Consider the following 26,712-nt stretch of genomic DNA (forward strand, 5'->3'; position numbering starts at 1 on the left):
TCCACGGCTCTTTCTGCTCCAACATTTCTATTCTAATCTCTACTGCTTAACAACATTTAAAATTGCTTGGCAGACAATGGTGCCAGGAAATAACAATTTTTTAACACTGGATTTTCTGTCCAGAGAAGTAAGTACATCAGCCCTGGGTGCCCCTGCAGACCAGGAGGCCCTGTTGTGCCACTCCTCCCTCAGAGAGGGCCACCCACTTTCTGTCACTCCCTTTACCATGTCTACTAGGGCAAAAGGCAAAGACAAGATCGAGGTGCCCACATGGCATCGGCATGTCTAGCTGAGGGGCAGAGCTGCCCAACAGTGAACATTTCAGTTTGCCCCCCCCCCCCACTTTCTTTCTTTTGAGACAGAGGAGTCTTGCTCTGTTGTCCAGGCTGGAGTGTGGTGGTGTGATCTTGGATTACTGCAACCTCTGCCTCTCAGGTTCAAGAGATTCTCCTGCCTCAGTCTCCTGAGTAGCTGGGATTACAGGAGCACACCACCACACCCAGCTAATATATATATATATATATATGTATTTATATATATTTTTTGTATTTTTGTAGAGATGGGGTTTCACCGTGTTGGCCAGGCTGGTCTTGAATTCCTGACTTCAAGTGATCCACCCACCTTGGCCTCCCAAAATGCTGGGATTACAGGTGTGAGCCACCGCACCTGGCCAGTTTGTCCCTAATGAAGTTTTAGATGACAAAAAAGACCATTCAAAAATCACCATTCTTCTATAAACAACTGGTATATCACTTAGCAAATTAGTAAGACTTCTTTATTGGAAATGCTCAGCTAGCCACACTGTGCAGAATATTTGATAATTCTTATTATTTTAAAGTACATTTTTACATCCTCCAATGGAATATCAGAGTATCTGGGAAAATGAGCAGAGGTCAGCCAGTCTGGATATGAACTGGATTGTTTTAAAGTGGGATGTATTCACTAAGTGTACACTGCAGATCCAAGAGTTTAAGGAACATGATTTTCCTTCCATGTTAATGAATTCAGGGCTTAGAACCAGTTTTGTCTCCCACATCTCAAGGGCAGCAAGGATGACATAGCCCACGTAATCTGTGAGAAGAGTCAGCAGCAACAGAACCATGAGCCTAGTTTTCTGGGAGGGAAAACATATGATAGTATATTGATTCACCAAGCATGTATGCTATAGTGCATATGATCAGCCCAACCCTGTTCTAAGCATGTCTTTGTCTAATATAAACACTAATTCACGTACTTTTCTCCTTACAAAAGAAGTAGTTACAGAATCCCATTTTACAGATTAGAAAACTAAGGCACAGAAAGAGGAAGTGACTTGCCCACGGCCATACAGCTCACAGGTGGTGGAGCTTGGATTTGCAACCAGCCAATCCAGCACTAGAGCTGCTTGCTGCACCTGACTTTTAGGAGGAGCACTGTGCTGATGAGGACTAGAGGCCCGAACTCTGCCCTGCACTCTGCATTTCACTTGCAGCCTGCCTTTGGGCAACTCATTTTACCTCCTAACCAGGGCTTCCTCCTCTTCACGAGAACAACATTGGGCAGAGGTATAGGTAGGCCCCTGTGTGGCACCTGATGTCACCTGGGGACCCAGCTCCTGAGGGCTGCTGAGGCTGTGGCTGCCTCCGGGGCAGGTGGTGCAGCCCATCCTGAACAAAACTGAAATTTGCACAGCAAGCCTCCCCCGGTATGAGAGATTAAAGATGGTCATGCCTTCTATGCTACTCTTCCTGGGGCGGGGTGGGGGGTGTCCCAATTCCCTCCCTGGAATCTGGGCTGGCTCCAGTGGCAAGCTCTGTGAGTAGAACCAGACAGAAGTGTCTGCTGAGGTGTCTGCAGTGAGGTAATGGGAAGCCTGGCCACTGGCCCCACCTTCCACCCCAACCACTGCCACCCTTGAACTCTACAAAGTGCTTGTTCCGGAGCAGCCAGCCACCACTTGACAAGGCAGGTGAAGCCGGCCCTATGGAGAGGCCTTGAGGAGGGAGATGCCTGGCCGGCCCCAGCCATTCCAAGTGTACCCTCCCAGGCATCAGGCATGGCGATGAAGAATCTGTCTTGGACCCACCAGCCCTGCGGACACAAGGTGGAGAAGAACCAAGGAACCAAGCTGACACCAGAACTGAGAACTGAGATCCACATGTAAGTCCCTGGGTGAGCCAGCCCAGCCCTCTCAGGTAGTTCAAGGCATCCAACCTAAGCCCAAGTCAGTATAGAGCAGAGTCGAGACCTCCTTGCCATGTCCTGCCCCAACCCCTGACCCACTACATTAGGAGCATAATAAACTTGGGGTCATTCTATGCCATAAATTGGGGGATAGTTTGTTAGGCTACAAGAGATAACTGGGGGACATACCCAAGACTGGGCAATTTATAAAGGAAAGAGGTTTAATGGACTCACAGTTCTGCAAGGCAGGGGAGGGCTGAGGAAAGTTACAATCATGGCAGAAGGGGAAGCAAACACATAGGGGCAGCAAGAAGTGCAGAGCAAAGGGGCAGAGGGGAGCCCTTTATAAAACCGTCAGATCTCATGGGAACTCACTATCACAACAGCACGGAGGTAACCACGCCCATGATTCAATTACCTCCCACCGGGTGCCTCGAACGACACGTGAGGATTATGGGAACTACAGTTCAAAATCAAGAGATTTGGGTGGGGACACAGCTAAACCATATCACAGAGCATCAGAGTAACACAAACGAGCTTTGTCAGTTCCCAGTTACCACAGGGACCGGGTCCCCAAAGCTGGTAGCAGTTACAGGAAATAAATATCAGCCCCCCCCATATGTAAAACATATTCACACCCGACAGGACTTGCTGTGAGTACCATTACTACAAGTAAGATGGTGACTATGGCAACTCCATTCTTGTTAACAGTCATGGTGAGTAATCAGTGATTGTAATCAGTGACCATAGTAATCAGTGAATTACAGACACAATTCCCCTCATACAGAGAAGCTGACAAATGGGATCCTGGGAAAGCTCACCTTACATACAGAGGGAAAGCTGAAGGGAGCTCTGAGGGGGCACGTGGCTTGCCCAGTAGCACAGCCGGGAAGAAGCAGAGTCTGAATGGGAACCAAGTCTGTGTGATTCTGAACGCGACCTGCAGCCATGGCCCCTCCCATCTGGGAGTGACCGTCACTTGCCTCCCTTAGTAACCCTTCAGGCTGCCTGCTGCCCTTGTGACCTGTTTCCTCTTTGTTCCTACAAGACTATCTGAAGCCGCTGGGCTGCCTGTGGAAAGGTGCCTCACCTAAACAGAAATGCAGACAGCAGACGGCAGCTTCCGGCCCCGGGTGCCCGGGGCAGGTCATCCTGGGATTGTCCACACCACAGAGACCCAGGTCAACTGCCATAGGCTTGCTCTTCCACTAACGTAGCTGAGCTCCTACCATGAGCCCTGTGGGGCTGGCTCCTCAGCTCTTGGAGCAGCCGGCCAGGCAGACGATGTGAGCAGAAACAGGGGACCCTGGTGAGGAGGTCCCAGATGAGGCCATCTCATCTCCCAGCAAACCAACCAGAGTCTGGGAGGATGTCGGAGTTCTGCAGTCAGGATCGTGGATGGGATAAATCAGATAAGGTCTGTGGGTGAGGAGTCGGAGTTCTCCGCGCCCTGCCTTCCACATCCCCTGGTGTCCACAGGCTCTTCCCCAGGAGAGGGTGGGAACAGGTATGTCCCTCTGTATGCCAGGAAGCCTCTTCCCTCTCCTCCCCCCGCTCCCGTGTCCCTCTGCTCCCACCTTGCCCATCGCCCTCTCTGACGGGTGTGCCCTTGTCACCCAGAGCAGCAGCGACAGGTGTGAAGCTGAAAGGTGTGGTCCCTGCTTCCCTCCCTCCATATCTAAGGATGCTTTGCCAAGTGCCTGGCACAGGGAAACCTGAGAGCCAGCTTCTGGGTGACAAACCCCAGCAAGTCCCACACCCCTGATCATAGGTATAGAGGCTGCAGAGGGTCACAGGGGCCACCTCTTCCCCACCCCTCACAGCCCAAAGAGAAAGAACCTGTGTCAGCTCCCGTCAGGCAAGGACGTTCCCAGAGGGAAAGAGGCTTCAAGCTGCACCTGCCATGGTGGAGGGGAGGGTGTGAGGGGTAGGAGCACAGCTCTGGTCATGCCAGGGGCTGCCCAGAAGGCTACACCGAGAGACCTCCCGACTGGAGAAGAAGGCCTGGGGCCTCCAGGGTCGGGACTGTCAGAGACAATTTCACAGCTGAGTGCACTGGAGGTTTGCTCTTCTCTGAAGCCGCTGGGGTTGCCCACGGAGAGGGAAACGCTTCTAGAAGCTCTGGTCAGAGCACGGATGACACCGTGCACTCCGGCTCTCCTTGGACTTCCCAGAAATGTCTGGGTTGGGTTTGGTTCCATTTTTTAATCTGGATGCCTGATACACAGCAACACCTGACACTCAGCCCAATGGGAAAGTCTGGCTGCACCCCAATAGTGGCTCCAGCCAGGTGACAAGGAACAGCACTACACAGGCCAGACCTGCCCCACTCCCACAGCACTCATTCTTCTTGGGGAGAGAATGTCACTGAATGGATGCATGAATGAATCTGGCATCTCTTGCTGCCTCCGTTTTCCCACTGGACTAGCCATTGAGCAAAAAGCTTTCTGACCTTTTTGAGACGAGGCCGCCCCCCTCCTCCCCCAGCAAAGCATTATTTTCACACTGGAGAAAGACAATGCACACTTTCAAAATGAAAGTCAAAGAAATCCAAGAGGAAGACCCTGGGGGGGGGGCGGCACAAACCTGTTGATAAGCAAGGGTGCCCACCCCCTAATTGTCCTCATTCCCGGGCCCTCCAGCCCTTGGAATGCAAACAGCACTTTTACACCTGCTGCTCTGCTCCTCCCTCGGCCACAGCTTTCTCTCGGGCTGAAAAAGCCTCCTACCTAGTTTCCATAAGGAAATCTTTGTAGGGGTCCCAGTGGAAAAGTCAAAAGTTTGACTTGAAAAAAGGAGCTACTTCAAAAGCATTGTCAGACAGAGGTGAAGGTTCCTTAAAATGCATAAATTACAGGGGGCATCCATTAATCAACCTCTAGGCCACCCTACAGTGAGGGCTCTTGGTGGGGGGTGCCAAAGGGACAGAGGCCAACACACCTGGGGGAGGCAAGTCGAAGGAAATCCACATAGAATAAGATAAATTAATGTGTTTATTACTTACTGCTTGGCGTGTGTGTGTGTGTAGAAAAATGAAAGAAAAATGTAGAGTTTTTTCAATAATAAAAAGGGAGTTGCACTGCGGGGCCCCTAAAGCTTGTGAAAAATTAAACTCGACGGATTCAAACTGTCCTATTTCCACTTCAAAAGAGAAGAGGCACTGAGCTCTTCCCAACTTATCTTCAAACGCCCAGCACCCTAGAAAGTTTCTTTAAAAAAATAAAGGCTCCTGTTCCCCCAAGCACTGTACCGGTTACTGTACCCACTGTCTCTCCCTCTTCTAATTATACCCCTGTGAGTCTATTAATCAACTTGTAAATTATTTAGAGAGTCATGCGCTGTCTTCAGCGAGTACAAACACACGGCATGCAAAGGCTTGCTGGAAACGGGCAGAGGTCCCTCAGGGTCTCCCCTCCGCGGGAAGACAGTTTGCAGCTCGCCGAGGCTGCTCTGCTGAAAACAAGCAATAGCATTCCGCTTACCTCCTCAGACGGGGAGATTTACTCTGTCTTTCAACTCAGCAACTCTTTGCAAGTTTTTAACAAAAGAGAAAAGCTGGTCTATTGTCGATCTTTAGTGTGCATTTAGTGATGAGAATATTAATTCCCCCTTAAAAATGAAGCACTTTGGCTGAGCTCTGATCCACGCCTCCTGGGATCTGGACTCGGAAGCCTCTTGAAAACACATCATCATCCCAATTTGGGGCTGGTCTGGCTTGTTTGTATGGCGATGGCTGCATTTGTTGGGGTGAGGTCTCATTACCAGAAAGGGTGCAAATTAGCATCTTGAACCTCTCGCAAATCTCCCACCTTTTCTCGGGTTCTATTAGGCCATGAGGGACCTTTCCCAGACAGAAATATTTAGGAAATGTGGGGGTGTGTGGGAGGGGCGCAGTTAACACTCGATAATGATCTGTCTTTCACATGACCTATTCTACACACCAGGACTTTCACTTTTAGGAGAAAGTCATTATCCATTAAATAGCTGTCTTCTCTCCTGAAGATAAGAACGGGGTATGTCTGGTATGTGCCAAGGAATGTGGGCCTTCCTATAACTGAACTGCTTTAGCTGCTGGGAGATGCTGGTGGGGCGGGGGCACAGGGGCAGCTCCCAGTTAGGACTCATTGTAAGTGGGTCGACAAGCCAGCTGGGCAGGTGTCAAAGCATATGGAGAGACAGGAGATATGAAAAGCTAGAGTCTGGGCCGGGCGCGGTGGCTCACGCCTGTAATCCCAGCACTTTGGGAGACTGAGGTGGGTGGATCATGAGGTCAGGAGTTCAAGGCCAGTCTGGTCAACATGCTGAAACCCATCTCTACTAAAAATACAAAAATTAGCTGGGCATGGTGGTGCACGCCTATAATCTCAAGCTACTTGGGAGACTGAGGCAGGAGAATCGCTTGAACCCAGGAGGTGGAGGTTGCAGTGAGCCAAGATTGTGCCACTACACTCTAACCTGGGTGACAGAGCAAGACTCTGTTAAAAAAAAGAAAGAAAGAAAGAAAAAGAGAGAGAGAGAGAGAGAGGGAGGGATGGATGGAGGGAGCCAGGGAGAAAAGTTAGAGTCTAACTCAGAATCGCCACTGCTGGGGACATGGCATGGCTGGCGGGCTCCTGACCACACAGTTCCAGCACGTTCTGAGTGCACTGTGGACAGACTGAGATGAGCATCTCATGTGCACTTGGGCAAAGACATAAACCAACAAGGACAAGATCCGCCTTTGGCTGTTTTTAATCTCCTCCCTGGATAGCCACTCTCCAGAGGAAGTCCAAGCAACACGTGAGAACAAAAACAGTTCCCAGGGCCAGGGCAGAAGCCAAGCCTCTTGGCTGAAGAGCCGGCGTTGCAGCATTACAACAGCAACCTGGAAGTAGGTTATATGCACCATTAACAGTCCCTGGGCCCTAATTTATGGCTAAAATTCTCATGAGAAAGGCTAAAAATAAAGCAGTACAGACTTCTTTATGTTGGGTGACTTTGAACAACAGAGTGAGGCCCATGAGCAGGGTTGGTTTTATATTAAGTGAAAATTGGGAAACAAGACATTCCACGTGGCAAAGACAGAATGGCAAATTTCCTTGGGAAGCTCTGGGCCTCCAGAATTCAGGATTTTCAAATACCCTTTGGTAGGAATGGAGTTATGGGGATGGGGCTGAGGACATCATTTGGCAGTAGTGGCCACTGTGAGCCACCGCTGATTTAAGCAGAGAACTGAGACATGGTGGCGCCTTTGCTTGAGTTTGCGGAGGAAAGAAGGTATCTGCACACATCACCATAGCGCACAGTGGCAATGGAGTCCATCAGCAACTATCTCATTCTGAATGATACAGAAACAGCTGAGAACTTATTTTTCCAAAAGCCCAGAATCGTTTTTACTTGTTTTGTACTGGTGTAAAAGTGACAGGAGCTCCCTGGCAACTAAGGCTGCGTGATTTAAGCCCGACCCTGTTTATTGTATGCAGAGCAAGCTCCTGGTGACTGTAATGGAGGTTGCCTGCATAAAGAACGCCACGAGCGGAGCCCTGGGGAATAAATTTGTTCTGTTCACTGCAGCTCAAGTCAGAACGAGTTTAGGAGGTCAGACCTATATATTTCAAAGTCCAGGTACAGAATAAGCATCTCCCCAATCCTCCGTCCACAGTGCCGTCACCAAGAGCCTGGGATCAAGGGACTGAAGATGCACTGAGATGGGGCCCTGGGGTCCTTTGCCCAGTAAATGTGGAAAGATAGGAAAACAGCACAGTTATTAATTTTGCTGCTGATTCGAAAGGAGGAGGTGTTGGCAGCACCTGTGAGGACAAAAAAAGAACATAACTAAGTCTGCAGAGGTCACGGCTGGGACATAACATCAGGAGGCCTGGAGTCGGGGATAAGAGCAAGAGGCTCCAGGGGGAAAGATGACATCTGGATCTATTCAGCTGAGCTGGTGGCGGTGGTGATGGTGACTGCGAGGGTGGCGGGGATGAACAGTAACAAAAGCGCACATCTCTGGAGCACGCAGCTCCAAGGTGAGTGGAGAGAAGGCACAAGTCTGCAATGGCAGGGGTCCCAGTGAAAGACCAGCAGGAGGCCAGCGGCCAGGAGCACGGGCAGGGCAGTCTCCAGAGAAGGAGGTCCAGTACCCACAAGGGCAATGAGGGGTACCCAGGAAGAGTCTATAGCGCCTGGGGTGGGGAGTGGTGAGGATGGGCTTTCTGCACTGGGTGGCTAGATGGTAGGGTGTTCTGGCAGTGATATCTGCAAGCTCAGAGGTGCTAGGGGCCTCTGCCCCATGGTGACAAGGCCTCCGTGTCCTTACAATAATCTCAATTGCTAAGCTCCTGAACCTTAGAGATGAAAATTCCTAATATGAAGGGGAGTGGCTGGTGATTCCCTATGTTCCCAGGAATGCTGCTGGCACTCAGGGCAGAGCTATCTAAAATAGACCTAGGATTTGAAGAGGGAAATCTGGGATGTCTCATGGATTCCCCAAAGGTATGGAGGAGCAACCAACTGGTGGCTCCTGTTCTGGAAGTTCTGGAAGCCTTGGGGGATATAGCAGCATGTCCTCCAGTTTCAGGAGGACCCTCTGGTTGCAGGGCAGTGTTGGGAAGCTGAATTCCATTGTTCCCTTCACCCTGCAGCCTCCTTCTTCCCGAGAGCGAAGAGTCACTCCCAGAGGGGCTGAGTCCCTCCAGCTCTCCCAATCTCCCGCTGGCTGGCCCTGGCCCACAGTGCGGCGGGATCCCTTCCATGTCTGCCTCCACTCAGTCAGGACTCTTCCTGGAGCAGGCGTGGGGGCCTGTCTCCCTGTCCCCACCATTGGGGTATGGCCATACACTGGGTGGCTTGTCTCCAGGCCTGGCCTTGGAGGGACATGTTAAGCCCAACTGTGACCTGGGTTGTCAGCCAAATTCTCCATTCTGAGCTCTCAGCAAACTCTGGGGTCTGTCTCCTAATGGATTCAGAACTCAGGGTGTGGAGAAAGGATGTAGTTAATCACCACCCTTCAAGCCCAAACAGTAGGGTCCATCTGCAGGCTAGGGAATCCCTGAGTCACGGATGTCACCAACGCTCAAATCGGGAAGGAGGGGGCCTCAGCCAGCTGCACTTATTCATAAATAAGCAGGCTGTGGTCGGCTAGGCAGAGTTTCTCTGTTCAGCCTGACCTTCCCTTCAAAACCAAATTCTGTCGAGAATCATTTAAAATTTCTTCCTGTTTCAGCTGGTGGTGAAGTGGGCCCCTGCCAGACCTGGGTGGTTCCAGCGCTCCTGCTCCGGGAGCTGAGCGCTTTCGTTCTCTCGGCAGCTCCTCCACAGCCCACTAATGAGACCCTGTTAGTGGTTATGAATGTAAATGCATTCTTTGTTATCCCTGCGAGATCAGGATTGGTGAAATGACAGGATTTATTGCTTCTGTTAGGGAGATATGATATTGGTTGTTGTTGTGTCTTTAATTTTGTAGGAAGAGCGAAAGTATAGAGGTACATCGTCTAAATAAACAAAAAACTGTGGAAGAAAAAATTTAGCATAAAACACTGAAGATCGAAGCAATCTGGGTCTCGCCAACTTTATAGAAAATTGGGAATTGTGCCGCCAGCCTCCTTTGAATTCCCCAAATACAAAAACAAACACAAAAACGACTCTGCGCTTGGATCACCTTTGAAAGGACTCCTTGGGTTTGCTTTTGGTGGTGGATGAATTAAGCCGGCTGTGTACAAAGTTTATGTGCTTTGATTCAAGCAGATTCATTTCTGTCTCTGGAAGAGGAACTAACAATAGATCCCATTTACTCAAAAGATACAGTTTGAATAAGTCTGTAAAATGGTGCCCATATCTGATGGTTAATTAAGGAACTGTAAGTCCCCAACTCCCTATAAGACAAGGAAGATAAGACTGTGCTGTCGGCCGGGCGCGGTGGCTCATGCCTATAATCCCAGCACTTTGGGAGGCCGAGGTGGGTGGACCACAAGGTCAAGAGATCAAGACCATCCTGGTCAACAAGGTGAAACCCCGTCTCTACTAAAAATACAAAAATTAGCTGGGCACGGTGGTGCGTGCCTGTAATCCCAGCTACTCAGGAGGGTGAGGCAGGAGAATTGCCTGAGCCCAGGAGGCGGAGGTTGTGGTGAGCCGAGATCGCGCCACTGCACTCCAGCCTGGGTAACAAGAGCGAAACTCCGTCTCAAAAAAAAAAAAAAAAAAAAAGACTGTGCTGTCACATGGTAAGGAGAGAGGAGGTGAGGAAACCAGAAGGCCAAGTGCTCCGTGACCTCATAAGAAAACCAGCATCTTCCTATGACATTTTCGGTGACCACGACATGCCACAATTCCACGTGACATTCCTGAGAACTAAAATGCTATGATGAGTCCCCGTTTTCCTTCCAAACAATTGCTACAACTACAAAATTATAACGTGACTTGAAACAGAGATAAAATATAGAATATACGCATAAAGAAAAATTAACGGAAAAATGTAAACAACCCTAACATGGAAAGAGCACTGACAAACCAATTAGGACAAAAAATAGCTTAATTGGAAAATGGGCAAAGGGAAACACGGTTACTACACCACGGCTATAAAAAGGTGGTTCACAAAGATAAAATACACATGACCTATTATCTCCTGAAAATATGTCCAACATTACCAACCTCACTGACAGTCAGAAGACTACAATTAACAATAAATTCATCTTTTGTCACCTAAGAAATTGGCAAAGATTCAAATGGCTGGCCGTGGTAGGCAGAATAAGACCTCCCAAAAAGATGTCCAATCACTGGCACCTGTGAGTATGTTCCCTGACATGGCAAAGAGGGCTCTGCAGAGGGGTATTAAATTAAGGATCTTCAGATGGGGAGATTATCCTGGATTGTTCTGGGTGATCCCAATGGAATGCCAAGGGTCCTTCTAAGAAGGAGATAAGAGGGTCAGAGTCAGAGAGGGAGATGAGATAGCAGAGGCAGAGGTCAGAGAGAGAGAGAGAGAGAGAGATTGGAAGCTGCTACTCTGCTGGCTTTGAAGACAGAGGAAGGGGCCACGAGCCAAGGCATGGGGATGGCCTCCAGAAGCTGGAAAAGGCAGGGAAGTAAATCCTCCCAAGTGCTCCAGGAAGGAGCACAGCCCTACTAATACCTGGATTTCAGGACTTCTGATCTGCAGAACTGGAAGATAAATCTGTTGTTGTAAACCACTAAGTTTGTTATAGAAGCAATAGAAGACGAATATGCTAGCAATACCCCAAGATGGCAAAGACAGGGAGGGAAGGGGCACCAGCACACTGATGGTGGGAACGCACAGCAGGACAGCTCCCCTGCAGCCACCATTCACGGGCCTCACCACTGACGCAGGCCTCAGTGGTCCAAGATCATCAGGGATGTTTCCCTAGACAAGAGTGTGCATTTTAGTATTATGGAAGGACTGCAAATCTGGAAACCATATAAATATTTATTTTTCTAATTTTATATTTTGGAAAAAATTCAAATGGACAAGGAAGCTGTAAGAAGAGTCAAAGAATTCCTACAGACCCTTCCAGGGACTGGCCGGTTGTTAGCACGGCCTTAGTTGCTTGGTCATTGTCCGAACCACTAAGCTTGCTAGTGGGGAGTTAAATTATCTTCCAGACATGCTATGGAACACTACCAGCAACACTTGAAACTATATACATTAGGTTATATCACATTCACTCATGTTTTCTTACCAATCTTCTTCAGGGTGTCAATCCCTGCCCCGGTAAATGGGAATTTGGAGAGAAATTGTGCTTGGGGATGTCACAGGTGCTCCGCCATTGCTGCTGCTTGCTGCTGTGGCTTTTTTTTTTTTTTGAGACAGAGTCTCGCTCTGTCACCCAGGCTGGAGTGCAGTGGTGCAATCTTGGCTCACTGCAACCTCTGCCTCCCAGGTTCAGGCAACCCTTCTGCCTCAGCCTCCTGAGTAGCTGGGACTACAGACACTCACTGCCACACCTGGCTTTTTTTTTTTTTTAGTAAAAAAATTTAGAGATGGGTGGGGTTTCACCATCTTGGCCAGGCTGGTCTTGAACTCTTGAGCTCAAATCATCCACTTGCCTCGGCCTCCCAAAGTGCTGGGATTACAGGTGTGAGCCACTGCACCCAGCCACTACCGTGACATTTGAAGAGTGGCAGCTGCCCTGTGGCCTCCCAGGCACTGTGCATGTGGATGATGGCTGGTCCTCAGGACAACTCTGCAGGAAGGGACCTCTCCCTCTATCCTGCCATCGAGAAGCTTGGGCCTTCGAGAAGAGCAAGGTGGTTTTTGGTGCCACGTTTCTGGTGGGGGCAGCACTGGAATCCGAAGCAGCCTGGGAAGCGTGAGAGCTCCTGCTAGTTTTCACCCTCCCAGTTTCCTCCCGCCTCCACCTCATTCTGTGAACACCGCAGAGACGCAGGAACAGACCTGCTCACTGCCCTGAGCCTACACAGATCATTGCATCTGATGGCTCCCACTCCGCACACTTGAACTCCACCCTGTAGACTAGGACATCTTGGGAGGGCCAGCTAGGACATCTCCACAGGAGGCCTGTTCAGCGGATGGTTGGGAGGACACAGCTTGTTTTCATGCGTTTCCTCATCAACCTGCTCTAAGGCGGTAGGAGAAGGCAACCAGCTTCCACCAGGAGGGTTCCTAGCCAGTGCCCGCACTGCCCACTGTAACGGCAGCTGCTTCTGGAATTAATTTTCTTCACAATAAGCATGTGTTCACATCAGACTTGACAACTGGGTGTGCACTGACTGCTGGGAGGAGCTGCAGCATATGCAGGAGAGATGGTCTGGGCAAATGGGAAATTCACTGCTCAGGGAAGAGACAGACGGAGGAGCCAGTGGAGCCCAGCCACCAACTGGCTGTGTGGCCTCGGCAGCTCAGTCCCTTCTCTGTGGCTTCTTTGTGGACTTAGGAAGCTGGGCTAGAATGCTCCCAAAGGTACCCTTGCCAGGGTCAGATCCTAGGAATGCTTTCAGACTGCGGATCACAGAGGGCACCTGGAAAGAGGATCCGGTCCTGCTTCCCCTATCAAACAGGTGAGCATCTAACTGCTGAGGACCAATGCCAGTCAACGCTCGCATCTGCAAAACTGTCTGAACCCTCCGGCTTCTGAGGGCTGATTAAACTGGAATACTTGCCCATAGTATTTTTATATACCAAATAATAAGGGACATGGGGGTGGGGACAGTGGCTCACACCTGTAATCCCAGAATTTTGGGAGGCTGAGGCTGAAGGATCACTTGAGCCCAAGAGTTCAAGACCAGCCTGGGCAACGTGGAGAAACCCCATCTCTACAAAGAACACAAAAACTTAGCCAGGTGTGGTGGCATGCACCTGTAGTCCCAGCTACTTGGGAGACTGAGGTGGGAGGATCACCTGAGCCCAGGAGGTTGAGGCTGTAGTGAGCCAAGACTGTACCACTGCACTCCAGCCTGGGCGACAGATTGATATCCTGTCTCAAAAACAAAAAAGGATGAGGGGGAGCTCTGTGGCCTCTCCTGGCTCTCAATTTTAAGTGGCACCAGTTATGAAAAGCAAACAGTCTTGAGAAATGGGAACATTTAGGGATAACCCTGCCACATCCACAAACTCACCTCACGGGGGATGGGGCTCAGACACCAAGAGGCCTTATCAGAAACAGGCAACAGAGCCTTTGCTTAGGAGAAAACCCCATTTCCATTTCCCGGCTGTTCTCCCCAGTTTTGAGCCCCTGGATGTTCAGAGAGCTGCATAAAGAGAAAGTTCTCTCTGGAGCCTGTGAGGTCGTGACAGTTAGTGGGAACGTGGCCTACCTGCCATCCCCTTTTCAAAACAGGGCCGAATGTGCTCGCCAAACGTGGTCTTGTCTGCCACGGCCTCTTTCAGCAGTTGCCCACAGCAGACTGAAGGAGAGGGGAACAGAAAGGCACCCATTAAATTTTAAATAGGAGAAAGGATGAGGAAAAAAAGAACCCCCAGTGCTGCCTGCTGGGGGGAAAAAAAAGGTCACTGAAAAAAGTATAAAAGGATTTTTCTGTGTGTGGATATGTGTCCAAGTAAAAGTAAATATCAAAAAGGAGCCAGGAAATAAAGAAGAGGGAGAGGTGGAATGAAAAGGAATGCATTTGGCAAGAACACATTAAAAATGGACGGTGCGGGGAAGACACTAATGAGGCTGCTGCCCACAGAGGAGCCTGCAGAGCCTCGCTGCACCTAGAACTGCTGTGCACAACGCGGCGCCCTCTGGGTCGCTGTGCATGGTCAGCATGCTGGGCGGGGTGGGGGGGTTGCTCATCTCTGAGCGATATGCCTCAAATGCGTCCACATTCGCACCCTAGTCACACAGGGGAGGGGGTGCAGTGTGTTGCTGCCACGGCCGTTCCAGCTGGCAGGGCGTCCCCATGGGATGGGGGGGCACACAATAGGACAGATTCATATTCCAAGTTAGAAAGCACCACTTGGCTGTAATACCAGCACTTTGGCTGAGATGGACGGATCACTTGAGATCAGAAGTTCGAGACTAGCCTGGCCCACATGGTGAAACCCCATCTCTACTAAAAATACAAAAATTAGTGAGGTGTGGTGGTGCACACCTGTAATCCCAGCTACTTGTGAGGCTGAGGCAGGAGAATTGCTTGAACCTGGGAAGCGGAGGTTGCTGTGAGCCAAGATCGCGCCACTGTACTCCGGCCCGGGAGACAGAATGAGACTCCGTCTCAAAAATAAATAAATAAAATAAATAAAAGGTACCACGCTGCAGTCACCTAGCCAGTGGTGGCTGCCCCACTCTGAACGCCTGCTCCCCCGGGCCCACTGTGTTTCGAGCCCTGAGACAGGGCCAGCACATAGGAGGTGCTGGATGACAAGTGTGTATGAATAAACACAGGCTAATTCCTCCTTGGCTGTGAAAGCCCTTCCTAGCCAAAGCCAGAAGATTTAAGCTATGTTTTCACGAATTGTTCATTGCACTTTTGGCTTTCTTACCTTTAGGGCTAAGGAGTTTTTTGCCTATGCTAAAGAGACCAAAACACATCCTACAGTTAACTGGATAGCATGAATGTTTAAAAAATTACCATCACCAAGGATTTATTCCTCAATAATGATATGTTTAATTCACGATGTAAATGACAGCAGTTGTCATTTAATTCAATCCAGTGTGGTTGGCAGCCTCACCAGCAAAGGACATATAAGTGAGAATAAAGGCTGCTGGGGACCAGGTGCTGTGGTTCATGCCTGTAATCCCAGCACTTTGGGAGGCCAAGGTGGGAGGATCATTTGAGGTCAGGAGCTTGAAACCAGCCTGGCCAACATGGCAAAACCCCATCTCTATTAAAAATACAAAAATTAGCTGGGCATGGTGGTGGGCATCTGTAATCTCAGCTACTCGGGAGGCTGAGGCAGGAGAACTGCTTAAGCTGGGAGGCAGAAGTGGCAGTGAGCAGTTATTGCACCAATACACTCCAGCCTAGGTGACAGAGTAATACTCTGTCTCCAAAAAAAAAAAAAAAGGCTGCTGGGAACAGACAATTCTATTGTCTCTGTTCAAAAGCACTGTGCTAAGTGTGCTTTGTTTTATATGGACCTCACAGTAACCTGTTGCTTTTTAGATAAGGACACTGAGATTCAAAGAGATGAAGTAACCTGCTCTAGGTCACACTGCCATTAAGGGACAGAGCTGGGGTCCAAACCCAGGTCTGTGTGACATCAAACCCATGCTTAGCTTCCAGTTTTGGCCATGAAGGAGTAACAGATATGATATTTAACTTCTCTTATAGAAAGCTGTGAAACTGAACAAAATCTATGAAGCAATTCTTTAGTCACTGGACAATAGACAGACAATAGATAATCCTGGAGAGGCAGGAAACACACAAAACGAGCCCCATATTCACTGGATTTCTACCTGTGGGCACTTCTCAGATCCTGGCCCAGGAGAAGTGGAACCCAAACAGATCAGCAGTCTCACTGGGTGGAAGTAACAAAGACTGGAGCTATGAGGAAGCCAGAATTTGTAGGACGAGGAAATGGAGAGGAGGGAGCTGTGCACACAAGGAGTTCTAGAAATCTCATAGGGGGTCACTAAGCCTTTGCCATATGAAGCTTCACATGTGCAGGGTAAGACTCCAGAGGCCTGGTAGAGAAAAGCTGCTGGGAAGCTGTGAACTGAATGGAAATTCACACAGTGCTGGGAGATGCTGGCATTCTGACAACCAAAGTGAGAGACCTTGCTGAACACCCCAGACATTCAGCTGAAATTCCAGAAAGGGCAGACGTTAGCTGCAGGGATACCCTAGCCCTTCAGTGAGAACACTCTAGTCCCACTAAACAAAGCCTAAAAATAAGCTTCAATGGGATTAATACTCCAAACTCAATAATCTTATTAAAGCAGAATGATGACACAATCCAGACCTTCAAAAATGTGGGAAACACAATGTCCAGCACTTAATCAAAAGCTTCTTGACATGCAAAAAAGCAGGAAAATGTGACCCCTATGAGGAGAGCAAACAGGCCACAGAATCAGACCAGGGGATGACACAGATATCAGAAATAGCACACCAGGATTTTAAAACAGCTATTATGAGTATATTTAAAACCTTAAAGGAAAACATAGGTAAAATGAGTAAACAGATGGAGAATCTCAGCAGAGAAATGAAAACTGTGAAAAAGAACCAGATGGCAATTCTGGAACTGAAAAATACGGTATCTTAAATAAAACAAATCACTAGGTGTGTTGCAATCAGTGAATCTGAAGACAGGAAAAGAGGCAATAGGAAGTAGCCAAACTGCAGTGGAGAGGGGGATGGGAAAGGACTAGAAGAAAAGAACCAAATCGAAGAGACCTGGAGGATGATACCATGCAGTCTAACATACGTGGAACCGGAGTTCAAGAAAGGAGAGAGTCAGGCAGAAGAAATATTTTGGAAGATAATGACAGGAGAATTTCAAAATTTGATTAAAAATTTCAACCCACACATCCAAGAATCTCTGAGATCCAGGCAGAACAAACACAAAAGTAAGTCGCACTTTGATACATCAGAGTCAAATTGCTGAAAGCTAAAGAGAAAATATTAACAGCAGCTGGGGCAGGTGGAGTGCTTCATATGTAGGGCAACAATGGTAAAAATAACCTCTGAGATCTCATCAGAAGAAGTGCAAGCCAGTAGACAATAGAATGACATCTTTAAAGTGCTAAGAGAAAGAAACTGTCAACATAGATTTCTATATGCAGCCAAAACATCTCTCAAAAATGAAGGTGAAATCGTGACATTTTCAGACATATGAAAGCTGAGAAAATTTGTCACCAGCACACTTTCACTACAAGAGATGTTAAAGGAAGTTCTTCAGGCTGAAAGAAAATGATACCAGATGGAAACTTAGATGTAAACCAAGGAGTGAAGAGTATTGATAGGTGGGTACATATAAAAGTCTTTCCCCACTTATATCTTCAGTGTTTTAAACGATGAATGACTATTTAAAGCAAAAATAATTACAAGCTATTGTAGGGTTTATAACATACATAGAAGTAAAATATATGTCCCCTGTAGCACAAAGGACAGTAGTAAGGTAAATGGGACTCTACTGCTGCAATGCTCTGATAGTATACATGGGGAGGTGTCATATTCACCCCAAATAGGCCGTGACAAGCAAAAGATGCATATTTAATCCCATAGCAACCATTAACAAAATAAAGCAAAGAGATACGGCTAAAAAAGGAAGTTGAAGAAAGAAAACGGATGACTAAAAAATATTTGGTTAATCTAAAAGATGGCAGGAAAGGAGGAACAAAGAACAGATGACACAAGCAGAAAACAAAAAACAGGCCAGGCGTGGAGACTCATGGGAGGCCGGCGGGGAGGTTCACTCAGCCCAGGATTTGAGGGTGCAATGAGCTATGATTGCACCACTGTACTCCAGCCAGGGCAACAGAGCAAGACTCCATCTCTTAAAAAAGTGAGACCCAACTACATGCTGTCTACAAGACACATATTTAGACTCTAAGACACAGATAGTTTAAAAGGAAAAGAACAGAAGCTATATCATACAGGCACAGATCATAAGAAAGTTAGAGAAACTTCATTAACAGCAGACAAAGTAGACTTTAAGAAGATGAGCACTGCTAGAGAGGCAAAACATTTCCTAACAATAAGAGGGCCACTTCACCAATAAGATCTAACTGTCCTTACCGTATGCAGTCGGCCCTCCATATCCATAGTTTCTACTTTCATGATTCAACCAACCGCAGATTAAAAATATTTGGGGTAAACATTATGTCTGTACTGAACGTAAAAAAGACATGTACCATCTTTTTTCCTTGTCAGTATTCCCTGAACGATACAGTATAACAACTGTTTGCATAGTATTTACATTATATTAGATATTATAAGTAATCTAGAGATGATCTAAAGTGTATAGGAGAATATATGCGGGTTATATGCAAATACTGTGCCATTTTGTGTCAGAGACTTAAGCATCCTTGGATTTTGGTATCCAAGGGAGGTCCTGGAACCAATCCCCATGGATACTGAGATGTGACACTATGCACTTAATACCAAATTACATGAAGCAAAAACTTGCAGAGAAATAGACAAATCCACAATTAAGAGTTGGGAGATTTTTGACATTTTGGGCAGATGATCATAAAAAGTTAAAAATAAAAGAGTCGGGAGAGTTTAACACACCTCTCTCAATAACTGACATAGTAAGAAGAGCGAGAATAATTAAGGACATAGAAGAATTGAACACTATCAAACATCTTATCCTAATCAGCATTATAGAACACTATATCCAACGATGCAGAACACCTCTTTTTTTAAAGGACACTTGGGGCTGGGTGTGGTGGCTCATGCCTGTAATCTCAGCACTTTGGGAGGCTGAGATGGGTGGATCACCTGAGGTTGGGAGTTCAAGACCAGCCTGACCACCACGAAGAAACCCTGTCTCTACTAAAAATACCAAATTAGCCGGGCGTGGTGGCGCATGCTTGTAATCCTAGCTACTCGGGAGGCTGAGGAGGGAGAATCACCTGAACCTGAGAGGGAGAGGTGTGGTGAGCCAAGATCGTGCCATTGCACTCCAGCCTGGGTAACAAGAGTAAAACTCTGTCTCAAAAAAAAAAGTACACTTGGAATTCACCAGTATAGACCATATATGCAAATTTCAAGGGATCAAAATCACGTAGGGTATGTTCTTTTACTGCGATAAAATTAAATTAGAAATCAAGAATATAAAGCAATCAGGAAGATCCCCAAATCGGTGGGAATTAAGCCAGGTGTATTCTAAATAACACATGATTCAAAAAAGAAACCAGAGGCTGAGGTGGGAGGATTGCTTCAGGCCAAGAATTTGAGACCAGAATGGGCAACGCAGACCCTGTCTCTACCAAAAAAAAATAAAATTAGCTGGGCATGGTGGCACACACCTGTAGTCCCAGCTACTTGGGAGGTTGAAGTGGGAGGATCACTTAAGGAGTTGGAGGCTGCAGTGAGCCATGATTGAGCCACTGCATTCCAGCCTGGGTGACAGAGCAAGACTCTATCTCAAAGGAAGGAAGGAAGAAGGAAGGAAGGAAGGAAGGAAGGAAGGAAGGAAGGAAGAAAGGGAGGGAGGGAGGGAGGGAGGGAGGGAAGGAGGGAGGGAGGGAGGGAAATAAGGAAGAAAGGAAAGGAGGGAAAGGAAGGAAGGAAGGAAGGGAGGGAGGGAGGGAGGGAGGGAGGGAGGGAGGGAAATAAGGAAGTAAGTAAAGGAGGGAAAGGAAGGAAGGAAGGAAGGGAGGGAGGGAGGGAGGGAGGGAGGGAGGGAGGGAAATAAGGAAGGAAAGGAGGGAAAGGAAGGAAGGAAGGAGGGAGGGAAGGAAAAAAGAAAGGAAGGGAGGGAAAGGGGAAGGAAGGAGGGAGGGAGAGAGGGAGGGAGGGAGGAAGGAAGGAAAGAAGGCAGGAAGGGAGGATTCATGCTCACTGTAAACAAATCTGAATCTGAACTGTACATGGCTCTGCTGAGATAAGCAGTTTGGTGTATGGATGTTTCTTCGGGTTTTTTTTTCTGAGCATAGACTAACGTGCTTTTTAAAACAAAAACGAGATTACACCCTGGACACTGCTGAGCAAACTGTTTTCTGCCCCTCCCTTATTTAGCCATGTATCACCAACATCAAATAACTTTACAGGTTTATTTTTAATAGCTGCCTCAGAATCAATTACATAGGTTTATCACAACTTACTTCACAAACTTGCTTATTAACAGAGTTAGAGGTTTGCCTCTGTTTCTCACTCTGCTTCTGCCACATCTCTTGCTGCATATCTGGGTGCTGGGGCAGAATAAAACCCTAGGAGTTAAATCCCAGGGTCACAGGGTTTGCGCAGTTAGCGCTTTAAGCAATCACGGCTTTCACCTTTCAGAAAGTCATGCGTGTATATACTCCCACCATTGTAAGAGGGGTCTTCTGATGAACTTTGTGGGAGCGAGTGTGGGGCTGTTTGTCTGTTTTTACTGGTTTGGAGGTGTAAGAGATTCACAGATGTGAAAATCAGAACCAGGACAGCAGATGACCGCAAAGGATCAGACAGTGCCCGGAGCCCTGGGTTCAGACGAACGTTTGCAGAGACCTCATGGCTACCGCTTCCTGTCTTAGATACCTTAAACGGGTTTACTTAAATCTCATGATGTTTTGTATTTATCAAGAACACCTTTGAGAAATGTGAACATTCTGAGGTAGTCTCCAAATTCTTAATGATCCAAAAGAGACCCATCATGGCTCTTTGGTAACAAGCAAAAACCATGATGAGCTTTTTCTATTACACTTTTTGGAAAATCTAGGCAGGTAATTTCATCTCTTCATGATTTTTGTGCTGAATGCAATTTAAATTAAAAAAAAAAAAAAACTTTCCTTGAATGAGAGTGTCTGCATCATAAAACAGAGCACCGAAACAATGATTTCCATAAAGCCATGCTCTTTACGAGGGTACTGCTGTTGTGTTTGCAGACCCTCCCTCCGCTGAGAGTGCCCCTCCACGCTCCCTCCGTCCCTTCCCTTAACAACATGTGCACACACTCACGTAAGCAAGCGTGCAGCCACAGGTAGACTGCTGATCATCGTAACAAAGAAGCCTTCCCTAACACTGCTGGAAATTTCATCTTACCATTCTCTTAAGGGGAACAATCCAAAGGAAAAGGAATTATTGCAATAATTTATTTTTAAAAATTGACTTCAGGAAAAGCATTTTTTATTCTAAATGTCCTGGTTAATTTTCCACAGTAGTCAAATTTGCAGATTAATTGCTCAGGTCTCTATCTTCATTTTAGGGGTATGACTTTTGTCATGGATTCCTTGCTAGTCTCAGTGGCTTTAGAACTGTAAGTTGGAGGGGGCCTCATTGAAAAGCATTTTTATTCAAAACTTGATCCTTCTGGGGTGGTGTATACATGTTTGTATGTATATACAAATATACATACAAATGTACAAAAATATACATGTATTTGTAGGCATATTTGTGTGGGTATATGTATCTATATATATATATTTGTATTCCCACTATATAATCATATGGTATATATGTATAGTTTGGGAGGATGTATGCATATTTATATATTTGGGGTACAGGTCTCATGTTTCCTTAGTAAATCCAGCAGAGGCTATTTAGGCTTGTGGAGCATGGGGGCAGCGCTTTAACTCCCTTCAACCCAGCAGTGTGTCTCTGCTACAGGTTCTTCCTCCTTCCTATCTCTTTATCCTCCTGAACACAAGCTGGCATCCGAGACCACCTGGGACCACCCCGGGAAAGACCTGGAGAGCTGATTTCAAGATTTTCTCTCCTCCTGGTAAAATATTTATTGAAACTGTGCAGAGTGAGAAGTCTTCCTCTGGTTCAGAAATTGTTTGCCTGTAAACACACTGACCTGGGTTGGGGGAGCCAAGCAAGACTGGAGAAAATAAATAAACAGCACATTCCCATTACGCAGGCGCCGAGGCTTCAGGGGAGACAGCAGGGGTGAGATGGCAGCCACCCCTGGTGCACAGCACAGACAAACCCTCCGCTCCAAAGGATATAAAAAATGATGACTGAAAAATGTTCTGTCTCTTTGGGCTGTGGACATGTTTTCAGTGGTTAATGTTTTTATGGCACTATTCTTTGGGAGGAAAAAAATCTATTCCTGCAAAGATGGACTAACAGAAAATTGTTAAGAACAAAGAGCCAGAAAGAGAAGTGATACTGAACCTTCTCCCTGCACACCACCCCCCGTAAAATGACGGAGCTGGGGAGGGGGAGCAGAAAGCAGGGCAAGGCAGGGCAGCGCCTGGGGTACTCACCGTTGACAAGCCCGTATTTCTGTGCCAGGAGGGCGGCCTGCAGACTTTTCCCACTACCCACAGGCCCAAGCAGCAGCACCCTCGGGGTGAACGGGGCATTAGTACGATGGTTGCTTTGGACATAGGTCAGAGCTGGAAAGAGAGGATATGAAGATAATCAACCCAGGTCCTAAAGAACAGGGAAGCCGCTGGCAGCCCTCTGCTTTGGCTCTTTTAATGGCAGTAATTCTTTTTCTTTTTCACAGCACCATAGAAGCCCTCTGTGCATCTGCCCAGCAGCCAAACATGAAGAGGCAGGAAAAGAAGTACGTGGCAGGCCTGGGCACCAAGGCAGGAAGCAAGCAGCAAAGTCCACAGAAGCCACCCACTGAGCGCTGCCCTGGAACTCCTCTAACATGGTGCCGGGGCCTGCACGTCTTTCCAGTTGAACTAGAGCTGACTGAGCTGCAGTTGGGAAGCTGGTCCCAGGACGTGACAGCACTCTATAGGGCTGGTGGCTTTTCACACTGAATCAGGCTGAGCCTCCTAACCAGAAGCCCAGGACTAGGCTGGTCTCCTAGAAGTGCACGCTGGCTTTCTGCTAGGTGCACCTGAATGTCAGACACAGACTTTGATAAACACATCCAGCCACATGGGAGCCCAGTGCCCAGGGACTTCTGAAGGACTCGAATTGGTGGAGAGTAATTTGTGCAGCTGCACTCTGGTGACACCAACGTCGCTGCGGTTCTCCAAAGAGGCAGCGATCAAATAGGTCACAGGAGTGGACGAATGTAGCTGCATGGCCCTGGCCTGCGGTGTGCCCCTGGCATTTGGTGAACAAAGAAGTGAAGACATGGGGTGAGTGTCTCCCACAATGAGGCCACCTGCAGGGGGCACTGGATGCCAAGAAGCCACAGGGAAAAGCTACTGAACATCAAACCAGGTCACCTCCCACCAGAGCTAAGAAGCCGGGAGCTGTGAGAAAAGGCTGATGAGGCTATAAAGGGCAGCATTTCAGGCACCTGAACCAAGGGAGACCACCAAAGATGAGGCACGGACCTGTGCCAGCCCCCAAGTCATCCTTCAAAATGCGTCTTCCTTCCCTAGGGAGACTTCCCCCTCCTGCTAGGGCCCCAGTCTGTCCTGTGCAAAGTCAGCCATGGGTGCCCCGTTACACCTTCCTGCCAGTCTGCCTTTGCCAATGTACCTTGCAGTGTATTCTGTGCTGGGTGAGGGGCCAGGCCATCGCGCCTCCTTCAGGAACGTGCCATCCAAGAACCAGGCAGGTTCCTCATCCTCAGCACTACCACCATTTGGGGCCAGATGATTCTCTGTAGAGGGGCTGTCCTGGGCACTGCGTGATGTTAAGAAGCATCCCTGACCCCTACTGGCGAGGTGCCAGGTATCAATAATAATCAGCTGCCAGGTATGACAACCAAAGAGCCTTTTCAGACATTGCCGAATGTCCCCAAATGTCCCCAGGGGTGCAGTGGGAGAAACATTGCCCTGGATTGTGAACCGCTGGGATATGTGCATGGTGAAAATCCTGAATTCTAAAATCTTTGCAGGACTTTTAAACTGGAAGGGCCATTAGAGATGCCACAGTCCCCTCTTTTCCGAAGGCACAGATGAGTTGAAATGGACCGTCTTCCAGGTTGTGATCAGCATCAGCGACATGTAGTAATTGCTATGACAAACACTCTATAGGCATTATCTGGTTGGTTTGACCCAGCAATCCCATGAGGGTTGTTTACTCATGTCCCATTTTACAGATGAGCCTGTCAGGCTGAGACGTGGCAGAGCTGGGGCAACTCTCCCAAACCTCCTGCCATGGGTAACCATTCCTCCACTGAGAGAAGCCCAAAGGAAGCTACTCAGGCGAGGCTCTCTTTCTTCTCAGACCTTCCATAATCCCGTGCATCTGAAAAGCACAAATACTACAGGCAAAGCAGCCTGCTTACAAATGATGCTTAATTTACAGTAAATAACTAAGTTAATTAGAAGTAATGATCCCCCAGACAGTCTCAACATCTAATTATTCTTTTTTAAAATATGTGGTTGCTGGATGCACTGCAGAGAGATTAAAAAAGCACACAGAGAGAATTTTGCATTCCAATTTTCAATTTATCTCTCTGCATTATTAATTAATAATAATTAATATTCAGACACTCACATTTTTATTTACAATTCCAGGCATGAATTCTTTATGAACGATCATATGAACTTATAAATTTAATTAAGTAATTTGGAAGTAATTAATGTGTAAATTCAGAATCGTGGCATAAGATAAATGTTGTGGTTGTTTATCTTAAGAGTGCAGTGTTTGCAACTAAAGACCCTTCCGAGATGTGGAATCACTGGGAAATTATGAGCCATCATAAGCCTGGCATTTCTTCTTTAAGTAGCATCATTTTCTACTTCTACTAACCCACCCGTTGGCTGATCGCCCCCTTCAGAGGGCGACGCTGTTCAGTCCACGCCGGCGAGAGTTGCATTTCCGGGCTCAGTGTAGCAGTGAGGTTTATGCACCGAGTCTACTGGCAGGAGAGGGTGCTGGGAGAGTCAGCAGGGAAGGGCTTGAGGGAGCTCGAAACCACCTCCCCAGCAAAACAGAACTTTTCTTGGAGAGATTTGAGAGAATATATGAAAAAGGCCTTTGTAAACTGTCAAGTTTCTTAAATATCTGTGATGCTCCCTGCATCATAAACGCTTCATTTACCTGACACTGCGTGGAAGGGAATAACTAGACGTTGAGATGACTGTAGCTCAGCAAGACTTTCAAACATGATAACACAGCTGTTTGGGGAGAGAATTATTCTGCCTTGCCCCTGCCTATTTGGACAAGGTGTTGAACAATGATAGGAGCTGTGGCGTCGGATGTTTACTGAGCCCTTTCTGTGTGCCAGCACTGGGCTTGAGGCTGCAGACACATGATTTAGAATCCCATTTAATCCTCACCAGGGAGGAGGGCACACGTTTTGGTCCTATTTTAGGACCAAAACTAGGGCTCCGAGGAGTTAGGAGAATTGCTGAAGACTGCACGGATGACATGTGTCAGGGCTGAGATTGGAACACACAGCCCAGCAACTGCAGGCAGCCGTCCCCCCACCTCGCACAGGCTGCCTGCAGTTGCTCCCGTGCTGCTGTGAACATTGGCCATGGCTGTGGACGGCGATGCAGTGCCGGGCACGGGGCCACGTATGTCCATCCTAAATGAAGCACACCACCTGAGCTGTGTTGTGTGTGTGTTTTGTTGTGTGTGGTGGTGGTGGTTTTGTTTTTGTCTTCATCTTTATATATTTTTTTCTTTCTTCTCCTTTCAAGGTCAGGCTCAAACTTCTTGCTACCACGTCCCTCCCACCCCGTCCCTCACCTCTCCTCCTCCCAACCCCATCACCACCAAATCTTCTGTGGGCCAGAGATGTGCCCACGTCTGAGTGTGGGACACTAGCCCAGGGTGTCCAAGTGGGGCTCCCCCAGGGGCTCTGCACACATGCGTTTCTGGGCAGGGAACCCAGGTCATCTATGACTTGACTCCCAGGCATGTCCCAGACACTGGCCACTATCAGAGTAAGGGACAAAGCAGTAAAGGGCACAGTGAGCCCTGCCCTCAGCTGCCTGTCCCGGTGGGGCTGCCGGTTTGTGTTTACCTTGGTAGAAGACGTCCACACACGGCTGGTCAGCACTGATGACCTTGAGGATCTTGGGGTAGGAGGGGATGATCCTGACGATGTTCCTATGATACTCCAGCAGTTTCCGAGCCGTCTCCAGCTCTGAGATGCCCTCTGGCACCATCAGACGGTTCTGGATTTCAGATTCCGGTGGCCAGTCAAAGGTGGTGTGATAAATCTCTGCACAGAGGGAGGTGCGCAGTCAGAAATACCCACACAGGGGCCCTGTGGGTGCTGCTGTGCCTGGCTGGGGTGCTTCTGTCCTGGAGGCCAGGGTCTACAAATTCCTGGGGTGTGGCTGACTGCGGCAGGTCACCGACGCTCAACTTCCAGCTGCTCTGAGCCTGCTCTTAACTACTGTTCTTGTTATAATATGAGAACAGGTCCCAGGGCAAGGGCTGCTGGGAACTTCTGAGCACTTACTCTGTGCCAGGCACTCTGACAGGCACTTACCTGCAGCCATCCTGTCACACATTAGGATTTGGGATTTTCATCCCCAAGTACAGATGAGAAAACTGAGTCTCAGCTATCCCATGTCTACAGCCAGAAAGGGGCAGAGCCAGGGATCCACAAACCCAGGTCTATCTGCTGCCACAGCCTGAGCCCTGGATGATCAAGGGTAGCCCCGCCTCCCCCAT

The 26,712-nt window shown here is 48.1% G+C and overlaps 1 protein-coding gene across 11 annotated transcripts in view; it reads right to left on the minus strand.

Annotated features, from left to right (window-relative positions):
• The window catches only part of AK8 (adenylate kinase 8), a 159,646-nt gene that overhangs the window by 80,963 nt on the left and 51,971 nt on the right, over positions 1–26,712 (minus strand). For 8 of the 11 annotated variants that reach the window (XM_078330612.1, XM_035261328.3, XM_078330602.1 and 5 more), the window contains 3 exons: positions 26,054–26,254; positions 22,425–22,556; positions 13,936–14,025 (listed from right to left, as the gene is read on the minus strand). In XM_078330612.1, the coding sequence (XP_078186738.1) occupies positions 13,936–14,025; positions 22,425–22,556; positions 26,054–26,254 (423 nt within the window). The remainder of the gene's footprint in view (positions 1–13,935; positions 14,026–22,424; positions 22,557–26,053; positions 26,255–26,712) is intronic. The other 3 variants (XM_078330592.1, XM_035261313.3, XM_078330598.1) reach the window with 1 other exon arrangement.

Source organism: Callithrix jacchus, chromosome 1, assembly GCF_049354715.1.
Source record: "Callithrix jacchus isolate 240 chromosome 1, calJac240_pri, whole genome shotgun sequence".
NCBI classification, from domain to species: Eukaryota; Metazoa; Chordata; class Mammalia; order Primates; family Cebidae; genus Callithrix; species Callithrix jacchus.